This window comes from Muntiacus reevesi, chromosome 7 (assembly GCF_963930625.1).
Source record: "Muntiacus reevesi chromosome 7, mMunRee1.1, whole genome shotgun sequence".
NCBI lineage: Eukaryota > Metazoa > Chordata > Mammalia > Artiodactyla > Cervidae > Muntiacus > Muntiacus reevesi.
The window spans coordinates 78538939-78563177 of NC_089255.1; the positions used below are offsets into that span (position 1 = coordinate 78538939).

At 50.5% G+C, this 24239-nt stretch overlaps 1 protein-coding gene across 3 annotated transcripts in view; it reads left to right on the top strand.

Moving 5' to 3' along the window:
* The window catches only part of SMOC1 (SPARC related modular calcium binding 1), a 140656-nt gene that overhangs the window by 111795 nt on the left and 4622 nt on the right, over positions 1-24239 (top strand). For all 3 annotated transcript variants that reach the window (XM_065941108.1, XM_065941109.1, XM_065941110.1), the window contains exons 8-11: positions 9216-9408; positions 9945-10027; positions 12052-12157; positions 22045-22289. In XM_065941108.1, the coding sequence (XP_065797180.1) occupies positions 9216-9408; positions 9945-10027; positions 12052-12157; positions 22045-22289 (627 nt within the window). The remainder of the gene's footprint in view (positions 1-9215; positions 9409-9944; positions 10028-12051; positions 12158-22044; positions 22290-24239) is intronic.

Below are 24239 nucleotides of genomic sequence, written 5' to 3' on the forward strand. Positions count from 1 at the left end.
CTGACCCACCGCACTGCATCCGAGCGCCGGGCCCTATTTACAGAGCTTCTGCACACAGGTCTGTGAGTGGGTGTGTTGGGGACATGAGGCAGGCGTTGTTAGTTTTCTTTGGCGGGGGTGGGTTCTAAGCCGCAGGCAGTTGGACACAGTATGGCCGTGGCGGGAGTGGGGGTTGGGGGAGCGAGGCATGGGGGCAAACAGCAGCCTTGCCCCTTACTCAGCTGCTTCCTGGTTCTAAGACCCTTCTGGGGTGGGGGAGATTGAGCTGGATCAGGCCCTGAGCCATGGGGAAGCTCTGGCCTGGTTGTAAGATGGTGGGCTATGGCAGTGGTTGCCTCTGGTACCCCTGCTGCATTTTCCTTTTTAAAGAAATGTATTGTTGTTGTTCAGTTGCTCAGTTGTGTCAGACCCTTTGTGACCCTTGGACTGCAGCCCACCAAGCCTCCCTGTCCTTCACCATCTCCCAGAATTTGCTCAGACTCATGTCCATTGAGTCGGTGATGCCATCCATCCATCTCATCCTCTGCCATCCCCTTCTCTTCCTGCCCTTGATCCTTCCCAGCATCAGGGTCTTTTCCACTGAGTCTACTCTTCAAATCAGGTGGCCAAAGTAATGGAGCTTCAGCTTCAGCACCAGTCCTTCCATGAATATGCAGGGTTGATTTCCTTCAGAATTGACTCGTTTGATCTCCTTACAGTCCAAGGAACTCTCAAGTGTCTTTATATGATTTATTTATTTTTGGCTGCTTTGGGTCTTCATTGCTGCAGGTTTTTTCTAGTTGCAATGAGTGGGAGCTACTCTTTGTTGCAGCGCACGGGCTTCTCATTGTGGTGGCTTCTCTTGTTGCAGAGCTCAGGCTTTGGGTGCCTGGGCTCAGTAGTGATAGCACACAGGCTTGTAATTGGCTTCTTCTGTCTTGCTAGACATCAAGTTGCTCCATGACATATGGAATGTTCCCAGACCGGGGATCAAGCCCAAGTTCCCTGCATTAGCAGTTGGATTCTTAACCACCGGGCCATCAGGGAAGTCCACCACTGCTTCGTTTTAAATGAGAAAAAGGAGCCCAGACTAATAAGCGCCTTGCCCAGGGCTCCAAGCCCATCAACAGCTCTCACGTCAAGGCCTCTGTGTTGTTATTCAGTCTCTAAGTCGTGTCTGACTCTTTGCGACCCTGTGGACTGCAGCACGCCAGGCTTCCCTGTCCTTCACTATCTCCCAGAGTTTGCTCAGATTCATGTTCATTGAGTCAGTGATGCCATCCAACCATCTAATCCTCTGTCGTCCCTTAGATTAAAGGGTCATTTGAAGAAACCTATTCCCATGGTAGAGGTGACCATTTGACATTTGTGCGTATTCTGTGTCTGTTCTCTCTACGTCCACCCCTGCTTGAGACCTGCGCACAGTTTCAAGGGTTGACTTTGTTCTGTCTGTCAGGGGGTCTGCTTCTTCCCTGACCTGGCAAGACCTCTCCTTTTCTTGGCCACTGTCTGTTCCAGAGGGAGCTCTGAGGAATGGTTCTGTGGGTTCCCCTCCTCTTCAGGGGGTTCTTGGAGTCCCTGGATGACTCTGAGACTAGGGGATTGATGATGGCCAAGTGACAGCTCAGTGTGGGCATGACAGGAGGACAGAAAAGCAGTCACAGGTGCCAAACCACGTGTGGCCAAATAAATAGAAAGGGATGCTCAGTGATGTCCTGCGAAGTGTTCACGATCAAACATCCTGCAGCATCTCCTCCCTGGAGAGACCGCATGTCCAGTCCCAGGGCCGGCTCTTCGGAAACAGGAAGTCAGTGCCTTCAAGCCTGGTCCCTCCAGTCCCTCCTTTTGCTCCTGCAGTTTCTTCATCGGTCAGATTCTCTGTGAAAGTCCCCAGAGCACATGGGACTCGTGCCAGCCCAGAGACTCCTGAGGCAGGAGCCACGCAATTTCTTACGCCTCTGGAATTTCAGGAAATGTTTTTTTTTTTAGCACACAGCTTGTTATTTTGTGTTATCCTTCAGCATTTCATTCATTTTTGATAAGAGGCTAGGTGGGTGTGAGGTATTTGAAGGGGTTTCAGAGTAATTGTAGACGACACAACACTACTGTTTTCCTTGATATTCTTGGCCCAGTGGGACAATTCCTTTTACAACATAGATACACTGCTTCTGTTTTTCAGGCGGGTACCATGTATTGATTTTTCCCTTAAGAAAATCTAGTGCTAGATGGTCTGAGGGTTGAGTGTGGCATTTCCTAGGATGAGTCAAAGGGACAGATTTTCTTTTTCTAGACTCTGTGGTCTCATCCCTGCCCACCTCCCCCCACCTACAAACTTGGCACTGACTCAGTGGTGGGGGCCCATCTCTGAAGTGTCAGGCTAACACAGAATCCTGCAGCTGGGGATGGCACAGCAAGGATTCAAGCAATAGCAGTGTTCTTGGGCTGTATACTCTGAGCATCCTTTACACCCAAGTCTCCATGGTTCTCCTATGAGTGAGGTACGGGGCTCAGGGGTGGATGTGGGGAAGGGTCAGGAAGGCTGCGACAGGGCCCTTGCCCTTAGGAGCTTGCAGTCTTGTTAAGTCCCGCTGCCCAGGGTGAGGAGTCCAGGAGGGGAGCAGAGGGAGGCCTTGCTCTAGGTGGGGCCCCCCAGGGAAACCTCTGGGGATGGAGGAGGCCTGGAATGAGGGCAGGTTAGGATCTCGTGGCTAGTTCTTTCTTCTTGCTACATCTTATAAAACTTTTCTGACCTCTTCCTGAGCCTGCCATGGTGCCAGCGCACACCCAGTCCTGGGGGCCAGGAAGTCCCTCGACCCCCTCTGCATCCTCTCCGTGAGCCCCAATCTCCTGTGTTACCCTGAATCCCACATTAGATCTGAGACCCCAGAAGCACTGATCTCTCTCAGGACACTGTCGTCAGCCCTGTCCCCACCCCACTCCCCTGTCTGCCGTATAGGCGGTGCTTGGTCGAGGCAGCCTGAAAAGCTGCCTTTAATTCCCAGCTGATCCTGCCCTCGGAGGAGAGCTTCTGGTTCTTTCTCTGGAGAGATGGCATTATTCATTGAGGCATCTTTCCTCATACATGTTTCTGAGACCTATGACTCTTCTCAGCTTATCTGTGTATGGTTTTCTAGAAGATTGGGCTTTTTTCTTGGTCTCATTTTTCATAGGGACCCAGTGATGACTAATTTTAGGGGCCAACTTGACTAGGCCACAGTAATCAGTCTGGTCAAACAGTAGTTTGGATGTTGCTGCAGAGGTATTATTTTAGACATGATTAACTTTTATAATCAATTGAGTTGAAGCAAAGCAGATGGCCTTCTGTGGTGTGGGTGGGCCTCATTCAATCAGTTGAAGGCATTAAGAGTGAAACTTGAGATTTCCTGGAAAAGAAGGCATGCTGCCTCCAGACTGTGACATAGAAATCCTGCCTGAATTTCCAGCCTGCTGGCCTGACCTATTGATTTTGGACTAGAGACTGCCCCATCACTCTTACCTGAATTTCTAGCTTGTCAGCTTGGAGCCAGATCTTTGAAATAAATCTCTCTCTCCACATATATAGCCATATCCATATATATATATTTTTTTTTTGTTTGTTTGTTTGTTTGTTTGTTTTCCTGTTGGTTCAGTTTCTCTGGAGAACCCCTGCCACTACTGACGTCCCCTGAGTGCTGCCTCTTCTCTTCTCCCATCTCCTTCTGGGTCTCCATCATTATATGGTTCCCCGGCTCTTTCTCCAAAGAGTTCAAGATATGCCTGGCTCATCAATACCTGCTCACTCGGGCGTTTGGTTACCCAGCCTCCCAGCTTTTCTGTCTGTTCCTTCCTTCAGCAGCTTCTCTGGAATGCAGCAGCCAGAGAGAAAGACCAGCCCAAGGACCTGAAACTTGAATCTTTTCATGTTTATGTTTGTTGGACACTTTTTTTTTCAAGTAAAGAAGAGAAGAGAAACAGATGATAAAGAAGAAAATGTTCCCAGAAACAAAGGATAAACTGTGGGCTAAAATTGAGATGGAGGGTTAACTGAGGGTTGAAATTGTCCACGCTCTCCATTGCTCCTAATTACCATGGGTCACTGAGAGGCGCGGAGGCAGGGACTGGCCGTAGCAGACAGGGCTGTTCTCCACACTCCTCCTGTCTTGGCTGGACACCCGGGAATCTGCACCCTGGGCCTGCAGACAGGGCTTGTCTGTCTGGTTCAGCCTGGTCTCTCTCTCCCCGGCCCCCCTCCCTGCCCACTCCCACCCGGGCGCAGTCCTGCTCTGCTCCGCTGCTGTGTGATTGGTGGGGAGGGCTGTGTAAGAGCTGGACCACATTTTCATTCCTTCCACGAGCTACTTCTCTGTTGTGTTTCTTCTCTCAGGCAGCCAGAGGTTTGTGAGTGAGAGTGGAACGATCCCTTGCCAGGTGGGGAGTGAGTCGGCCCTCACTTGTTGTCGGCACTGTCTCGGAATGGGATTAGAAGGGCTGAGTGTGCCTGAGTGCAAGAATGTGTGGTTAGGTATTCCCGAGTCGCCCTGAACAAGCCCTGTCTGTTCCTTCTCCCCCGAGGTTTATGTCTTCCCAGTGTTTACAGATGGTCCCAGCCCATTCTCAGAGTTATCAGGCCAGACCTTTGAATCTTCTCATCTTTCCCTGAACTTCCCTGAGCAGAGATTGAATGTTTCAGAACAGCGCGTGTCAACTTCTGAGGAGCTTTGCTTCTGAACCAGTGGTCAGGCCCTTGAAGTAGGTCCCCCGACTTGCATTCTGGAAGGTGACTCCTTCACAGTTGTCAATTTTAGGATTTGTTTGGGAGTGACTGAGTAGGGCAGAGGATAGGAGTGGCCCTAAGGGTGGAGCTGTCTTCTGGGTCTTCAGATGCAGAATAAGCTTATGCCTCTCATTATGTACTGATCAGTGTATGCATGACCTCTGGAGAAGCACTAAAGGGATAATTGATTGACTGATTGGTTGGTTGAAGGGTCCAAGAGGGCTGCAATACTTGTGGGGTATATAATACTTATGGGGTAATTTGGTAAAGGGGATTCCGAGGTGGCACAGTGGTAGAGAATCTGCCTACCAATAGAGGAGATACAAGAGAGTCAGGTTTGACCCTTGGGTCAGGAAGATCCCCTGGAGGAAGGCGTGCAACCCACTCCAGTATTCTTGCCTGGAGAATCCCGTGGACCGAGGAGCCTGGCGGGCCATAGTCCATGGGGTCCCAAAGAGTCAGACATGGCTGAGCGACTGAGCACGTGCACATACACAATTTGATAAAGAGTTGAGCAAGCCTAAGTGTTTCAGTTATCTAGTGCTGGGTAACAGACCACCCAGAAATGTAAAGGCTTACAGCAAAAGTAACTTATTCTTTCTGCAGTGTTAGTGGTGGTTCCTTGGTGGATTGTGGCTTCGCTCACTCCTGGACTCGTCCAGCTGGAGGGTCACCTGGGCTGGGATGTCCAGGATGACCTCACCCTCACACCTGGTGGGTGGTGCTGGCTGTGGGTTGGACCCCTTTGGTTTTCTTCCATGTGGGCTTTCATCCTCCAGGACGATGGACTGCCTTCCTTACGGAGTGGTCTCAGGGTGGACTGCAAGAAAGGGCAAGTGGAAATTGTAGGGAGTCTTCAGGCCTGGGTCTGGAAACTGTATACTGTCACCCCTGTCCTTCCCACTGGTCAAAGCAAATCAGAGTCAGCACGGAGGGCCTATCCAGTGGCATGAATACAGGGAGGTGCAATCCACTGTAACTGTCTACGATACCAAGTAAAAGAAAAACATATGTTAGAATAAAAATCAGATTAGCCTATGGCAGTGAGAGCTGATACTTAAGAGAGATGAAGGCCATGGCCTGGGAACAGACTCTTTGGGCCAGAATGCAGGCTCTGCCACTTCCTCATTATTGATCCTGGGGAACTCACACAGCCAGTCTGCTCAGTGAGGATAATAGTATCGCTTGTCATAGAGGCTCGTGTTGAGTTTGAGTTAACAAAAGTGCCCAGTACTGACCTGGGCACGTAGTAAACACTCTGAGAGCAGTTAGCTATTATTATTGATGTTACTTTCTGTCAGTGGTGGGTGAGTTACAAATTTGGCTTTAGGTGTTCTGGTTCAGAGGTAAAGAGGGAAAAATATGAGGGTATGAAGTCCGGAGTGTGCTCTAGCGGGGAAAAATTGTTGCTTCAGAAGAAGCAGTGCTGTGTCAAAAGAGGGTAAGTATGGGATTTACACATTTACTTTTGAATGCAGTAGGTTTATGGCAGTCTGTAAATGGATTGGCTGGAAAATCTTCACACCATAAAAATAAATGTACTTGCCCCTAAAAGCAAATGATTAGAGGCAACAGCCTCTGTCTAGAGTTCAACAAGACAGGCTTGATTGTCAGAGCCCTTGACCCAAGCCCCCGCTTTCCTCTTGCCTGGCTGAGTAAACTTGGGAAAATTTGTGAATGTCTCCTGGTCTATAAAGTGGCAAAGGGACTTTGGTGTTCCAGTGGTTGAGAATCCGTCTTCCAATGTAGTGGACATGGGTTAGATCCCTGGTCAAGGAACTAAGATGCCACAGGGCAACTAAGCCCATGCATCACAGCCCATGTGCCACAACTAAGACCCAACACAACTAAATAAATAAATAAATGCATTTTTTTTTTTAAATAAAATGGGCATAATAGCAGTACCTACTTCACAGGGACAAAGAGATTAGGCAAGTGAAGTCCTTATTCTACCGCCTGACACATGCTTCTCAGTGAATATTTGCTTTGACTATTATTAGTATAAAGAGGATTTTAGGGGAGATTTTCTCTCTGTTGGAAGACAAACTCTCCGTGTTTTCTTTGCAAACAGTTAGTACTGTGATTATAAGCCTTTCCTGCCTCTTTCTTAGAGAAGCACTTGGACTTGCAGAGATCTTCATAAAGTAATAAGCAAGCAAGCAAACAGAGAAAAAAGTAATAAAGTAATAAACCCTGCGTTTAGTCTTTTCTCAAATTCCACTGCTAGTTTTTCCAAATTAGTGCGCGTCATCATTTGTATAGTTTTATTCTCCATGGAACTCCGTGCAGCCTCTATGGAAGCGGGCTGCAAACATCTCAGAACAGCCTTCAAGGACGTCCAGAAATCTGTCGACAGCCCCCAGACTACGGGTTCCCACCTCTCCTCTGCTGGCTCCTCTCCACATCCCTGCAGTCTCAGGATCCCCGATGGTGTGAAGTCAGGCCCATCATTTGCTCTGTCCCCAGGGAATCTTTCTCCACCTCTGTTCACATCTCGCCTTCCATCTGATTTATGGCTTTAGAATGTTGGCCTGGAGGATCTTATAATTTAAAGTCTCTGTCAGAGGTTGTTACATGAACGCGGGGCCAGTAAAAAGCTGTTTTCTTTTGGTTTTGCTCATCTGTCACTTTTTTTTTTTTTGTGGCATGAAATACGAGGTAGGAAAATAAAGTTACCCACTTGGGGTTGGGAGAGCTATTGAAACACTCTTGTGTAATCCTCTGGAAGGTGCCAGGCTCCATCCTAGCCGGGGGCCCGATTCAAAATTCTGGGTCTTCATGCTAGGTCTCCCCAAAGGCCCCCTCTCTCCAACAGTTCATGTCTCTTCCCTAAACTGCCTCTAGGGGCAGTTCTGGTGGTAGTTATAACTGGGTTTAGAATCATAAGTCTATTATCTGTCAACTGTTCTAAACTCCTGTTCATCTAGCCAAGGAGATTCTGTTCAATTTTGCTATGTTTGCATTATGAAAACAGTAATTCCTTTTTTTTTCATTTTCCATATCAGAATTATATTTTAATAGCAAATATGCTATATATACACCTTCTGATATTTTTATGCCCTTAAGGAAATACTCCCTCACCCTGCAATGAGAATTTTTCAGCCTTTTTTTCAGGAGACCAGAAATCATTTCCCCATCATCTGACTTTCCGCTAAGACAGCATTGCATCTCTGCACACCTACAGTCTGCTTTGACATCTGTACGGTTCGTGTGTGTATCATTAACACAGCCATTATTTCAAAGGGTTTGGCTCCATCAGAGTTGAGCTTCTGCTATTTTCATCCATTTGTTCAGTGAGCAGGATGAATCTCCACATTGCTGATGCCAAATTCCTAGCTCTCCGAGTGGATTTTTGTAACACACTGTGAAAAAGTCACGGGATATCCAAGGTGATTCCTGTCACAGTCTTCAAGAGGAAAGTTGTGGAATACTGTTCACGAGACAAATAAAGTGATTATAAAGTAAATGAATAAAAAGAGAAATAAGTAGATCAAAAACAGTGGTATGAATTTATGATATGGTCCCTTTTATTGTTTAAAAAAAAAACCTCGTAAGTGTGTGCATATGTATTTGCATGTGTGTACATGCAAAAGAAAAGATCCAGGGTAGGTAGAACTTAACTTTGGTAGGGTAAGAGATTCTTCAAATATTTCTTTATAATGAGAAAAGAAGCCCAATGCTATTTATTTTTAATAACTAAAAAGCAAACCAATAAAACCCATATAATATCAACAAAAAACAAGAAAGGGAAGTCGGGCGGGTTGACTGGTCAGGGGCCATGGGGTTCTAAAGCCCCGGGTTAGTGCCTCAAGCTGGGCTTGACTCTGGGGAAACTAGGTTTGGCTGTCCAGACACGCTGGCATGGTTTCTGAGGCCACTGAGTGCAGACACCGTCCTGTGGGAAGGTGTGTTGTGTAATGGAAGCAGGGTTGTGTAATCCACTCAGCTCCCTGCAGCCTGCTTTGTCCGGCTTGGGTGGAGCCCTGGAAGGAGTGGGTTTGGGTCTTGTTTCTGCTCCTCTAGGAGGCCGGGCATCAGAGCATCTTCCCACCCTGAGGATGGTGACTGTGGCCCTGTCCCGCTGGGTCTGGCTTTGGGAGAATGTCCACATACACGGGTATTCCTGCCTTAGCTGTCAGCTCGCAGGGCCGGAGCTAGGAGACACGAGCAGGGACTGTTCTGAAAACAGTCAGGAGATTCCACTCCGAGGCCAACCGCAGCTCTGATGAAGAGCAGCCCTGCCTCCCTGGCTGCCTTGCGGCCGCTGGAGCCTACTGACATGAATGCTACTGCAGCCTGGCCATGCGAGGGTCAGAGTGAAGTGCTCTGCGCCTCCAGCTCCTCACTCAGGGCTGGCGTGGGGGACCCGGCTCCCCTTGGTGATTCACCACTCAGCTATCATCAGTTCCTGGGGGCCAGGCCAGGTCCTGGCAGGGAGAGCATAGGAGTGGGAAGTCACCACGGGCTGTGTCTTTTCTTGCAGAGAAAGTTCACTCGTGTGACCAGGAGAGACAGAGTGCCCTGGAAGAGGCTCGGCAGAACCCCCGCGAGGGCATTGTGATCCCCGAGTGTGCCCCTGGGGGACTTTATAAACCAGTGCAGTGCCACCAGTCCACTGGCTACTGCTGGTGTGTGCTGGTGGACACGGGGCGTCCGCTGCCGGGGACCTCCACACGGTAAGCCTCTGGAGCCCGTCCTGCCCCTCAGATGGGCCCTGGGGCAGGAGAACCAGCTTCCTGTTAGGCTGGCACTGCACATCTCCCGATTTATTGTCCTGGCCGGGTGGGAATTGAGACCCTTGGGGAGCAGCATCTCTGCTCGTGGGCAGATGAGGTCCTGGTAGAAAGACCTGGATCTTGGGTTCTGGTCACAGGACTGGCCTTTTCTAGCTGGGTGGCCTTGGGGAGAGGAGGTAATCTCTCTGAACCTCCGTTCACTCAGGCAGGTTATTGCCTTGCCTGAGTCACTAGGTTCTATGGGTCAAAAAGATCCTGTGAGTAGCTGAGACGATGTGGCAACATGCCCAAACATGTATCTGTGGGGACGCTGATGCTGGGTTTGCCCTGTAGCTAGTGGACAGTGCGGGAGATATTTTGCCACCAGCTCTGGGTGCTCTAAGCTTAGAGATCACACAGATCATTGCTGGTAGTAGGGGCTGAAGTTGACTCAGGTTCCAGCCCCTCCTTACCCCCTTGCTTCTCTCTCTTCTCAGCTACGTGATGCCCAGTTGTGAGAGTGATGCCAGGGCTAAGAGTGCGGAGGTGGAGGACCCCTTCAAGGACAGGGAGCTGCCAGGTAGGAGATGACACTGCCTCTTGCTGACATCTTCACCCTTTCTTGTCCCACCACCCCCTCATTGTGCAGAAGCGGCGCCCGCCTCTGGGCCTGTTTCCTCATCTGTAAGCTGGGGCGGGGACGGACAGTGGGCAGCGGCATGGCAGGAGCCACAGGGTCGGCATCCAGTCTGGTATTTGTCCCTAATTAGTCCTGAACTCTTGAACACACGGTTCCTCCTCCTTGCTCTTCTTTTAAAGATAAAAAGTCTTTAAAATGTAGTCCTTGGCTTAAAGGACTTCCCAGGTGGTGGTCATAGTAAAGAACATTAAAAAATGTGGGTTCAGTCCTCTGGGTTGGGAAGATCCCCTGGAGGAGGTCATGGCAACCCACTCCAGTATACTTGCCTGGAGAATCCCAGGGACAGAGGAGCCTGGTGGGCTGCTGTCTGTGGGGTCGCACAGAGTCAGACACGACTGATGCGACTTAGCAGCAGCAGCAGCAGGGTGATTGGGACAGTGATCTGGGGACTGTGGACCCTTTTCCCCAGGGCTGCGAAGAGAAACTAACTCTCAGGGACAGGCTGCCCTGCGGGGCGTGGTAGTGTCCGTTGCCAGCCCTGTAGAGTGCCTTTGACCCTGTAGACCCCTGGTGGCCCAGAACTGTCCCTGGAGTGTGGCGCAAGAGGCATAGGCAGGGGCTAGGGCCTCTGAAGGGCTGCTGGGCTGGGTCTCTCTTATTTACCGTGCTCTCTGCCAGTGAGTTACAATACAATTACTAAATATTGATGGCTCGAAACACTCGTTTTTAATCAGGTCAGTGCTGGTGGGAGCTCCCATTGTTCCCATCAGGACTCCAAAGGAGAACTGAAAACAGAGGCTCTTGAAAGTCCGGGGGTTCCCAAGTGAGGTTTGTAGAAATCACTCTGTCATGAGAATGGAGTCATAGAGACCAGGGTCTCTCTGTCTAGCCATTCCTTCAACAAATGTGAATCGAGATTTCGCTGTGTGCCAGGCGCTGAGTATGTCTTCAAAACGGAAGTGAAGCTTTTGTAGTATGGGAGACCGAGTATACAAATAAATGAATACACACACATGAAGATGGTGACAGGTACTTTAAAGGGAAAGAGTGAGGCGCTGGGAGAAGGGCAGGAAGAAATCTGTGGCTTCACTGAAAAAGTAACATTTAACCAGACACCCGGGGGAACTGCAGAGAGAAGAGAATGAAGTAGTTGTTGCAGAGAGGAGAACTGTAGGTGGTGCTGAGGGCCTGTTTGGGGCTGGTAGTCATGAATTTACAGGAAAACCATCTCTCCAGTGGTGTGGTGGTGTTTATACCAGCAACATTCAGCTCTGGGGGTGTGGATTTGGAGAAGGCATATCTGTGCGAAGGTTCATCCATGTTGGGGTTTTGCGGGAGTCCCACCGTGAGAAATACACAAAGGATTTGAGAGTACTTCTAAGGGAGGGTTGATCATTATAATCTAAGCTGGCTGAGGAGAGATGTAAAAAAAAAAGGAAGAGGTTCTTGGATAGATACACTGGTAGGTCCATTGAGTCAACTTTGACCTTGGATTTCTCTGCATTCCTAGTCCCTTTGGGCAGCTGGTCCTTGCCTCTGGAGGAGCCTGGTCTTACTGTACCACTTGAGTTTCCCAGTAGACTATGGACTTTATGAGGGGAAGAGCCCCGTCTAGTATATTCCTAACGTATACCATAGTGCCTGAGTTAATACTCAGCAAAAATTTGTGGGTTGGAAGAACACCGAAAGCTTTATTGTTCATGTGGTCTGATGGTCCCTTGTGGGCTGTGGGGAGAGGAACTCTGGAGGTTTATGAGGATCATCTGGGGCTTCCCTGGCTCAGTTGGGAAAGAATCCGCCTGCAACATGAGAGACCGAATCTTCTGAGCGGTGGGCAGTCCCCAAAGTGGATTTGGCTGGACAAGAAGGACTGGGAGCAGTTGAAGAAACAGGGGTAGTGGAGGAAGCTGTTTTACTTGACCGCTTGCCTGGCACGTGCCTTCAGATCTCACTTTGTCTTTCAGGCTGTCCAGAAGGGAAGAAACTGGAGTTCATCACAAGCCTCCTGGATGCCCTCACCACTGACATGGTGCAGGCCATTAACTCAGCAGCACCCACTGGAGGTGGGAGGTGAGAGTGTGAGCAGGACTTGGGCCCAGTGGGACCTCAGAGCCCCTGATCTTTTAGATGCTGCAGGATGCTGAGACAGTGGGGAGGCCTTGTGGGTAGCGCAAGGGCTGGAGGTTGATCCTTCTCCTGAAACCATGTAGCTGTGACTTTGTCCAACCTTTTGCCAAAAATCTCACCACCCCTCTCCCCTTTCCAGTCCTTGGGAGTTGCTTTTCTCTAGCTTGTAGTTACCTGATTACAGGTAAGTCCAGGAGTGTCTGGGACTTCCCAGGTGGTGCTAGTGGTAAGGAACCCACCTGCCAATGCAGGAGACATAAGAGACATGGGTTTGATCCCCCCATCAGGAAGATTCTCTGGAGAAGAGAATGGCAACCCACTCCAGTAGTCTTGCCTGGAAGATTGCATGGACAGAGGAGCCTGGCAGGCTACAGTCCATGGGGTTCCAAAGAGTCAGACATGACCGAAGCGACATAGCATGGCACACGCCAGGAGTGTCTGGAGACTTCCAGGACTTTAGTCTCAGCAGTGGATGCATTAGAGTGAGTCCAGAATGGCAGGTAGTGGGGTGGGCATGTGATGGGGACAGCAAGGAGGAAGTCTGGAGCACTTGCTGGTTTTCTTTTCTGAGGAGGCAGGAGCCACATGCCTGAGAATCCCAAGGGACTCCGAGTGTTGGGATTGGACACTACCATAGCAAGACGCTACCTAAATCAGGAGCTGATATGCTGACCAAGGCAGTCCTGACACAGGGCCAAAATCCACCTGCTCCTAAATGACCAGCATCACCAGCGCTCACTGATTTGGGCCCATTGGGTCGGTTGGAGCATGCATGCTCAGACCTATTGAACATGCATGGCACAATAAGCCCTGGGCTAGGAATGGGGAACCCAGGAATGTGAGGCATGTCCTTATCTTCAAAGAATGCACCTATTGGGAATACTAGGCTGTGGACAGATACAAACTCTGTGGTAAGTGCTAGATCAGAGGTGAAAGAACAGAGAAGTGTTCGCTCATTCAGTCTGGAGGAATCAGAGAAGGCTTCCAGGAGGAGGTGATACCTGAACTGAATTTTGAAGGACAGGTAGGACTTAGCTAGTAAAAGAAGGAAAGTCATTCTAGGAGAAAAAGAAAGAAAATTGTGACCCCAGGCAAGTGCATGGCCATAGTTCAGTATGGCTGGGCTGGGGTGGATGGAGGAGGAGAGGAGAGGATGGAGAAGATGACAGCGGTGGTAGATGACACAGAGAAGGAGGTGGGAACCAGGTCCCAAAGGGCGCATGAGATGTGCTTCCCACTATGAAGCCAGAGAGGGAGGCTTGGCAGAGGTGGGGGGTATTCAGGCCCCTGTAGCAGCAGGAAGCACCATGTGCTTGGCAGGAGTGAGCAGCCTGACTCTGAGCTTGCGGGGCTCACTAAGGAGGCAGGGCTGATTCCTCTGCATCTGCCCAGATGCAGAACTGTCAATGGGCAAGGAGTGCCACCATGAGACCGACCCAGGCCCCCAGGCTGGTGGAAGGGTGACTGCCTCAGCGGCGATCAGCGCAACCGCAGGGCGTGTATCTAGGGTGAGAACCAGGACTCCCAGCACCGCTGTCAGCACTTCTGTGTCCCAAAGCAGACGAGGGCAGCGGCTCCCCACTGTTTTTTTTTTTTAAGCATGCAACTGTTTTCATTATATTCACAAAGTGGTACAGTTACCAGCCAAAATTCCACAACATTTTCATCAACCCCCAAAGAAACTCTGTACCCATTAACAATCACTCTCCAGTGGCCCTCCCCCAAACTACTACTGCCACTAATCAACTTTCTGTCTCTATGGATTTGCCTACTGTGGACATTTTATATAGATGAGGTCATACAGTGAATGGCCTTCGGTAAAAACCATTTATGTCCCATCATGGTGAGTGCAGATATTGCCTTGTGGATTGCCACTCTAGGAAACCCCCTGTTTGGGGTTGCTTGCCCTCAGCAGCCACGTGGTCCTGTGAGGTCTGAGGTTGGTTTGTTTTGCTCACCTTGTGATTGGGGCCAGGCCTCTCCCACAGCAGGAGGAACACGGCACTGAGTCTGAGAAGATGGAATCAGGGTCTGACAGGTCAGCAGATGGGAACTGCCCAGAGGTAGTGCTCAGCCACTGGAGGTCTGAAACAGAAAGCTGTGTCCTAATCTCTAGGAAGAGGGATGGGAAATCATGAACAGGCATATTCAGGATTGTATACCTTTTTGCTTTTCATGATTGGAATGTGAACACATACCTGTTGTTTCATGCAAAAACGAGTATGAGATATTTATGTTTTTTTAGAAGAGAGGGACTAAAGAAACAAGAAGGGGGCATGGCCCAAAAAATCCCAGGTCTGGATCCTCTCCGCTCACAACTCTTCTGGGCTACTGGCTCTGACCCACCCCTCAGGGAGCCTGCCTGTTGCTTGTACGTGGGTCCTAAGGAAACAGCACTTCACCCTCCACCCTGTTTGCTTCTGCAGGAGGCCAGCCCTTGCGCCTTGCCTGGCCTCAGATCCAAGCAGGCTTCAGTGACAGGGAAAGCAGAACTCAGCTGGGTCCTGGGCCAGGGGGGTCAAAAGCACAGGTGGGCCTGCTGCCAGGGCAAATTCAGATGGACGCTCTGCCCTCAAATTGCAGGGTGAGGAAATTTTTACAGAAAATAAAAACTAAGAAGTTTATAAATGCTTTTAATCCTAGTGTGTCCTTAGGGAAGTGATTTTCTTCTTCTTTCCCAAAAAATCTCTTTTAGGTATAATGAGAGTTGGAAGAAATTTTTTTTTTTTAAATATTCTTTCCTAAACATGTTTTTCATTTTAAGCTCATATGAACTTGACCGTGTTTGGTTTTGATGAGAATGAAAGGTTTGAACTGCATTTGGTAATTGTGTTACCTGGAGGCTATACTTGTAATCAAAAGAGAGACAAGATGAATCAAGTAGTTTGGAGATCAAGGGAGTCGGGGTGGGCCTGGTGGGGAGAAGGAGAGAGGAGTGGTTATACAGGGGGGTAGTTGGTCAGGGTTACTGGTTTTACTGCGTTTAAATCCCTCTCAGATCTCCCTATTATATTGGGTTGGCCAAAAAATTCACTCGGGTTTTTCCATAATTTGTTACGGAAAAACCTGAGTGAACTTTGATGTCGACCCAGTGTTTAGGAAAATCAAGCCTTCACTCTGACCGTGAATTGGCTCTGAAGGATGGTCACCCTCCCTTTGTATGCCACTACCTCCCATCAGTACATGCCAGCTGCCGCTGGTCCTTCTCAGGTGCGCAAACGGGCCAGACTCTCACCACCCCAGGGCCTCCATGCCACCTGCTGCCTCAGCCTGGAGTGTGAGTTCCTTATCTTCCTGTGACTTGCCCCGCTGCTCCATTTAAGTATCACCTTCTTAGTGACCATCTGAACGAAAGGAACAGTCCTGTCACCTATCATGACACCTCTTTCTAATTTTCAGCCTAGTGCTTGTCACTACCTGATGTTTTGCTGATTTATTTATATCTGTCTCGCCCCACCCAATGAAAATTGAAGTTCGTTGAGAAAAGGAACATTTTTCACCTTCTTCCCTGCTGTATTCCTGGAGCTCAGAAAAGTGCCTGGCATACAGTAGGTGCTCAGTAAATGTTTGTTAAATGAATAAATAGCCAGAAGGATGGGTGGGTAGATGGATGGATCCCTGTCAGGCACAGAGAGGGATGTCTCAGTGAGGCCTCTTTTCCTTGAGCGTCTGAGGGTCCAGCAGTTACTTCAAGACCAATTATGAGGCCAACCCCAGCCCTGAAGTTCACTGCCACCAGAGCTTTACGGTGCCCTGACTGGGCCCACGGGACTTGGGCACTGAGTGGACAGCCCCTGGTCAGGTGCTTTTCTAGGACAGAAGAGCAAAGTCAGAGGAGCAGGACCCCTGAAGAGAATTAGGGAATCCAGGCTGCCTGGGTTTGGGCCTTGGCTCTGAATTCAGGCAGAGTTGGGACTGCAAGCATGAGGTCAAGGAAGCCACAGCTGATCCCTCCTGCATCCTCTCGGTCTGGCAGTTACAGCTGGACATCAGCTGGGGCCAGTGGGAAACAGACTATTTAGCGATATTGGGAAGAAGGGACGGGGGGATGCTTGGGTTGAGTAGAAGAGAGGGTGTCTTCATCACAAACTGCCACCTGTCAGGCTTGGAGATTTTAGCTTTGCACAAACTCTTATATCTCACACCCAGGGTAAGCTCTGTGCTGGGTTTTGGGGACATACAGGGATGCAGGCTTGGTTCCTGGGCTGGAGGAGCTCCTGGGAGAAGAGCTGTGTAGTCAGGTGAGTGCCCTGTAAAGCCAATGTGATAACAGGCAGATGAAGTCATGCAGGCAGGGACTCAGGGGAGGAAGGCATGTGAGAGAAGGCTTTCCATAGGAGGTCATGTTTAAGCCACATCTTCACTTACGAATGAGACAATGTCCTGACCTAGATGGACCAGGAGTAAGGATTCCCAGCAGAGGGACCCTTGGGATAGTGAGGTATGAACAAGGTAGGGTCTGCGGGCTTCCCTGGTGACTCAGATGGTAAAGAATCTGCCTTCAATGCAGAAGACCCAGATTTGATCCCTGGGTTGGGAAGATCCCCTACAGAAGGGAATGGCAACCCACTCCAGTATTCTTACCTGGAAAATCCCATGGCCAGAGGAACCTGGTGGGCTACAGTCCATGGGGTCACAAAGACTTGGACACAAGTGAGCAACTAATATACACACACATACACACACACACGGGGTCTGTGGAAGGAATCGTGAGCAGAGTTTTAGGCTTGGGGGGCAGGTTGTAGGAGATGAGGCTGTAAAGTTGGGCAGAGCCCAGACCCTGCTGGACCTTGTGATTCATGCCAGAGAGGCTGCCAGGAGTCAGGGGTTAGATGGGCATTCCTATGGGAGCTGGATGGGAGAGATGCTGGATGGGGCAGAAAGGTTGCAGCATCATCTGAGTGAAAGGTGATGAGAGCGTGGATTAAAGACGTGGGGGATAGGATCATCTACTGAAGTTCAAGTAATAAAGTCAATAGGATTTGAAGACTTGTTGGATGTAGGGAGTGGAAAAGAGAGATGTCTACTTCCTTTCCTGGCATCTGGCTTGATTTGGGGGGAAAACAGTGCTGCCCAAATTTAAAAATAGGCCAAGTGAAAAAAAAATAGGCCAAGTGAAAGGGGTACCCATGGAAACATCTGTGGCTAGAGGCTGAGAAGGGGCAGCCTGCAGGTATCATTGCATGTGTGTCTGACTCTTGGCGACCCCATGGACTCTGTAGCCTCCCAGGCTCCTCTGTCCATGGGGTCCTCCAGGCAGGAATATCGGAGTGGGTTGCCATGCCCTCCTCCAGGGGAACTTCCCAACCCAGAGATCGAACCCACATCTGCTGCGACACCTGCATTGCAGGTGGATTCTTTAGCCCTGAGCCACAGGGGAAGCCCACAGGTATCATTAGATGATAGCTTTTCTCAGTGAAGGGTTGATGGATCATTGATTTATGCTCTTGGTCCTTCCTCCTGTAAGAAGCAGAGCCCTCCTCCCGTCACCCCATAGATCGGCCTTCCTAGAAAAAGCCAACGTTGATAGAAGGTAGGCTGAACTGCATGAGCCTCCCAGCCCCTCACGTGGTCCTGCAAGGAGAAGCCCTTTGTCTTGCGGCTTCCTCCTTCCTGCCCAGTGTGGTTACTTGTTGATGGTCTTGCAAGGAAGAGGCTGAGAATGTGGCTGACTTGGCGTTTCCCAGCCCCACCCGCCCGCACAGCTGGTGGGGCCTGGACCTGATTCCAGATGGGGCTCCGTTGGTCTGCTTGGCTTGGCTCATGCCTCCAGGCCATCCCACTTCACCTTGTTTAAAACTGCTTGGGACAGCAGAATCGGGCCCAAGATCTCGGCCAGCACCGGTTTCCTTGTGGTAAATGGGGCTGGCTCTCCGGCTGTGCATTGCAGCCAAGGCCTGGCCGGGCTCAGGCTGCAGAAGCGACACAGTGAGGGCTGCAGGGGAAGGGCGGCACCTGCTGCTTCTCCGTGTGGGAGAAGACTCGGTGGGGCCAGTCCAGGGAGGGACCTGGCTCTAGTGGTTTTCCTTCTCCCTGGAGGCGGGAGGCACGAGGACGGCTACCAAAGAAGCCCAGAGGCAGGGCTGACACCAGCATTTTACTGGCTCTTCACGCCATACCAAGAAAACCTGGATCCTCTGCACACCCAAGGAGCCCTTTTAATAGAAGTGGAATTTTACCTGCAGAGAGGCCCATAGCAAGGACCTACGTGTCACTGTTAGGTGATCTAAGGAACCATTACTAGCTCTAATGTTGGGTCCTCAGCCCTTGCCCGATGAGCAGCTTTGGTGACCCCAGTGGGGTTTCTGTGCACACGTGTACGGGAGAGGTCGGAGTCCATGCCAGTGTAACCCTGGAACTGAGAGTGCAAGTAGCTTGTGTTTTTAAAGGATACTGCTAGAAAGCTGCAAGAGCTGGAGGGATCAATGGGGTGTGGCTTTGAGGTCAGTGGTAAGTTGTGGGGAGCCTAGCTGTGATGGGAAGGACTCCAGCAAAGACTGTTGAGAGATTCCTGGGGCCTCTGGAGGAGGCCATCTTGCCCCACCCCTGTGCTCCCCTGGGAAAATCCCAGCTTCTCCTCAGCTAACGGAGGTGCCCATCTTTCACACATGCCCACTGCCGGTTTGGCTAAACCAGGACTCCTGGTAAGTCTCACTCTTAACTAGTTCTTGTATGAAGTATGGTAGTTTGGGGACTTAAAAGCTGCCGTGAAGCCAGAGACCTCACTTTCATAGTTTTGAGCTAGATGCCTTCGGTAGTTTTCTTTCTTCTTTTTTTTTCGTTATGCTTTGCTAGAAACATGAAAACTACTCCCAGGCTCCTTCCAATTGCTGTTTTTTGTCTCATCCCATCTTCTCCGAGAAGGTGAAGGCATACTTATTCTTCTAGGGCCATGACTGGAGTCTCTTTCCCTCTAGACAAGGGTTCTTAACTTGAATGAGGTTTGGAGCATCCATTAAACCCCTAAAATCTGCAGAGTTCTGGGTGCACGTGCATTTTAGAGAGAGGGACTGTGGCTTTGTTTGTGTTCTCTGAGGGCCCACGATCTCCTCCAAACTAAGAAATTCTTGCCTTAAATGCACTTGGAGCTTGGCCTAGACAAAAGGTTGGATTCCAAAGCAGGACCCTAGCACTGCCCAGCTATACATGTAGAGCTGGGCCCTGTTATCTGGGGGAGGATGCAGCATGGGTTCTGGAAGTCAGAGGAGTTCAGGAGCAGAGAGCCTCGCATCAGCTGGGGAGAAGGGAGGGAAGAGGCAGCCTGTGGGTTGCTGCAGAGCTCTGGGAGCCAGAGGCAGGCATGGAGGGCCCTCGGAGCACCTCTCCTGGGCAAGTGTCCTCAGTGGGGGCCGGGGCTGGGACAGGCAGGGGTGTAGCTGTCTGAAATCATGGCTGCTCCGGGCTGAGAGGTCCTGCTGGGAGTGAGGAGGGCAGAAACTTGGCTCTCCAGACCAGGGAGACAGGGAAGGGAGGGGGAAAGAAGCAGGAGCCAAGTGACAGTCACTCTCTGGCCTGAGACGAAACTCTTAGAGGTTGTCGCCTGGGGAGAAGAGCCGCTTCTTGCTGCAGACTAGCCCAAAGGAAGGTGCAGGGAGCCCCAGTCATAGAGTCGCCGAGAACCGGGCAGGCAGGCGGGAGTCCAGGAACACGTGCTGGAGGCAGCGAACCTCTCCTGGCAGGGCGTCTGGGTGGGATGACCTCATCCCTTCCCGTCTCAGCGACTGAGGTTTTATTATTCCAGCCTCTAGGTAGACATGACGCTATGCTGAGCCTAAAGGTTGAAGGAAGAGCTGCCTTCACCGGGGGCGCTCGTGGCCCCTCAAGGGAGGGGCTGAGGGGAAAACCCTGACCCCCTCCGGACGCCTTAGAAAGCTTGGAGGGGAATAACTGGAGCGCCTCCCCTGGGGCCCGTCCTGGCTCTCCTCCCTGGCCCGGGTCCTCCCTCGTTTGGCGAAAGTTGGAGGCTGACAGCGTGCTCTGCAAGGGAGCTGGCCACTCTCCCTCTTGCTCCAGGAGCATCCTGATAGAGACATTTCTGGGCGCTCCTGGTGTACGCCCCGCAGGCTCGAGAGTGAATGTTGCAGTGAAAATAGAGGAAGCTCAAAACCACCAAAATACCAAGCACTGGCAGAGATGACAGTCTGAGCCCTGCCTGTTGGCAAGCCATTCCAAGCCTGGTTTCTGTGACGGACCTAGCAGACTCCCCAAAGCTAGAAGCAGGCGGTCCCTCACACCTTCCCCAGGTACTCTCTGCTCCAGACACGTCAGGATGAAGTCCTGCTGGCTGATCTACTCACTGTGCTGTCTTGGACCTGGTCCAAGGTGCCCAGTGGGGCCTGCCCAAGACAGTAATCCACTTAATTAGGAATGGGCATTCAGCAGGGACGCCTGGCTTTTTTTGGTAATGAAACTTCTTTTTCCCTAAATGGTGAGGTCACTTGGGGGTGGGGTGGGGAGGGAGGTTGCTGGCTCATTCATAGGGGAGGGTTCAGGGTTGTCCCTTCCCTCCTGGAAACCTTGACAAATTCCAGAGAAGAACCCCAAGGCATTGGCAAGTGCCTTGAATATTTTTCTTGCTAGGTACAGCTTCAGTGTGTGCTGGCAGGCCCTGAATCCCTGCTGTAGCACCCCCGGTGTAGTCTGTCCAGTTCTCTGCAGACGATGGACCAACCTCAGCCTCAGTCCCCCAGCTGAGGGAAGGTGACCCAGGGCTTTAAACACAAGGGTCTGGACCACATTCACTCAGTGCCAACCCCGGCAGCAGGAGCCATGGGACTTGTGTGGCTCTGTTCTCCTGGCCGGTCACTCGCTCTAGAACAGACTCATCATTGGCTTTTAAAGTTTTCAATATTACCTAGCACCCTGAATCCTTTTGGGGGAAAAAATGAGCCATGAATAAGTAAAATGAATGGGTAGACCTTGTGTATATTACACGTGTAGGCATTGCTCTTGTCATGTTACAGTCAGGGGCCGTGTTCGATGTAGTCACCACCATGCATCTCGACCCCCAGGTAGCTTTCTTGGTTACTCTAGGTTACTCTGCTTCTTAGCAGAATTCCCCAGGTGTTCGAGTTAACATGTGGCTTCCTGGGTCTGCCCTCTCTTAAGACCTCTGTGTGGAGAGACTCACCGTTAATAGGTCTGGACTTGCCAGCTCTAGAACCTCTGTTGTGTCTATCTCAATTGCCTCCTTCTCTCAATTCCTACCGCACTTGGTACCTGACAGCGATGGCCCACGGGAACTTCATCCTTCACGTTGAGTTGTTGCTGTCTGGTTTCACTCTTTTTGACTCTGTCTTGCCAAGACAACAGTTTGAAGTCAGGGGCTACTCCTGCTGCTTTGGAAGCCCTCCTGGGACCCAGCCTGGGCACTGGGTGGTTGGCGCACGTGCCAAGCTCCCTTCATAGTCACACTCATTTGGGTGTCAAGTTCATGTGTGATGGCAGTTGTGCGTCAGCAACACTAGGCTAGGAGAAGGACAGTTTGGATCCCCGTGGTTTTCTCACATGAATGAAATCCAGTCGGTACGTCCTGAGCATCCATCTTATATGAGAACGTCCCTAGCTATGGTGGAGGGTGTGGTGGGTTCACCTAGGTGGGGACCCCCCCAGAAATGAACTGTCCAGCTGGAGGCTGAAGTTAGAAAGGGTGACTTGATTCTGCTGCAGGCTGAGCAGGGCTGGGAGGGTTTGGGCTTGGAGGAGCCATTTCTACCTGGCTGCCGGCAACCCTTGGCATTGGAGCACGTAGGAGAGACTTGCAGTGGGGCTGGTGGTTCCTGCGGGATCCTGAGTGCTGCTCGGGGATGGGGTGTCTGCCCGTGGCCCAGGTTCTCGGAGCCAGACCCCAGCCACACCCTGGAGGAGCGCGTGGTGCATTGGTACTTCAGCCAGCTGGACAGCAACAGCAGTAGCGACATCAACAAGCGCGAGATGAAGCCCTTCAAGCGCTACGTGAAGAAGAAAGCCAAGCCTAAGAAGTGCGCCCGGCGTTTCACCGACTACTGTGACCTGAACAAAGACAAGGTCATCTCGCTGCCCGAGCTGAAGGGCTGCCTGGGTGTCAGCAAAGAAGGTGAGTGCTCGCCTGTGCTCCTGGCCCTCCAGGACTTGCCCCTCCTGGAGGGAGGGGACCAAGGGAACCCCCCACCCACACCCTGCAATAGATGAGATTCCCAGGTATGTGTTTATTTGACTACTTACTGGGAGTGCATCATGCTTTGTGCTAGATACCTGACACCGTGGAGGGATGGATGGGTACGTTTCCTATCCTTCCATAGTCTACTGAAGAGACAGATGCTAAAGTATTTACATACACTGTGGTGAGTGCCATGAGGGTGTATTAGGATATGCCGGGCTGCAGTGACAAGTAGAACCACATATGTAATGGCTCAACACAGTGGAAATGAGTTCCTCTTGCCCATATAGTAATGCACCATGATTCCAGGTCCTAGGGTGTGTGGGTATGTGTGTGTGTGTGTGTATGTGTGTGTGTGTGTGTGTGTGTGTGTGTGTGTGTGTGTGTGTGTAGGGGGATAGCGGAGATTGCTCTAGGTGCAGTCACTCTGAGAGTCAGGCTGAGAATGACTCTGCCAACTTCATTCTGTGACATCCAAGGTCACCCTGGGGGTCTTCTCCCTCCGTAGTCAGCCTGATGGTGTAAACCCTGGAGCAGTGCTCATGGGGCGGGGTTGATGGGCCAGTCCTGGAAGTGACATACATCACCTCTCCTGTTTCACTGGCTGGATCTCCATCACTAGACCACACCCCACAGTGAGGAGGGTTTGGGGCCCAGGAAGAGGAGGAGAGCATGGACTCTGGTGGACACCTGATGGTCTCCATACAGTGCAGCAAGTGCAGAGTATTGTGGGAATATACCTAAGGCACCTACTTCTGTTCAGAGTCCATCAGGCTTGTAAATCTTCAGGAAGGAAGTGATCTCTTAGCCAGAGGTCAGCCAACTATAGCCCCTGGGCCCAGTCTAGTCCATGGCCTGTTTCTCTACAGCCTGTGAGCTAAGAGTGGCTTTTCTATTTTTCAGTTCAGTTCAGTCACTCAGTCGTGTCTGACTCTTTGTGACCCCATGGACTGCAGCACACCAGACCTCCCTGTCCATTACCAACTCCCAGAGTTTACTCAAACTCATGCCCATTGAGTCGGTGATACCATCCAACCATCTCATCCTTTGTCGTCCCCTTCTCCTCCTGCCCTCAATCTTTCCCAGCATCAGGGTCTTTTCAAATGAGTCAGTTCTTCACATCAGGTGGCAAAAGTATTGGAATTTCAGCTTCAGCATCAGTCCTTCCAATGAATAATCAGGACTGATTTCCTTGAGGATGGACTGGTTGGATCTCCTTGCAATCCAAGGGACTCTAAAGAGTCTTCTCCAACACCTCAGTTCAGAAACATCAGTTCTTCAGCACTCAGCTTTCTTTATAGTCCAACTCTCACATCCATACATGACTACTGGAAAAACCATAGCTTTGACTAGGTGGACCTTTGCTGGCAAAGTAATGTCTTTGCTTTTTAATATGCTGTCTAGGTTGGTCATAACTTTTCTTCCAAGGAGCAAATGTCCTTTCTATTTTTAAAAGGATGTAATTTTCAAAAAAGAAGACTATGCAACCAAGACTGTTGTATATTGTCCGTGGTCCACAAAGCTAAAATGATTGCATCTAGTTCTTCACAGAAAAGCTTGCTGCCCTTGCTCTACATGAATCCCTGACCAGTGAGTAAGAAGTAGCTGAGTTGAAAGGTCATGGGAGGGAGGAGTGTTCTGAACTGAGGCAAGTGAAGAGTGAGGCTATAGAAGTGGGGAAGGAGAGTTTTAGAGGAGCTGAAGGACATCAGGGTGGCGCGGATGCATGTTTAGGGGTGGAAGGAGAGGGGAGGCAGCAGGAGTTAAGATGAGAGAGTTTAAACTATATAAGAGCAATGGGAAGTTGTTGAAGGGATTTAGTCAGAGAAACGATAGCATCAGTTTTGATTAAAAAAAAAATTATTCTAGTGCAGTGTGGGAAATGGA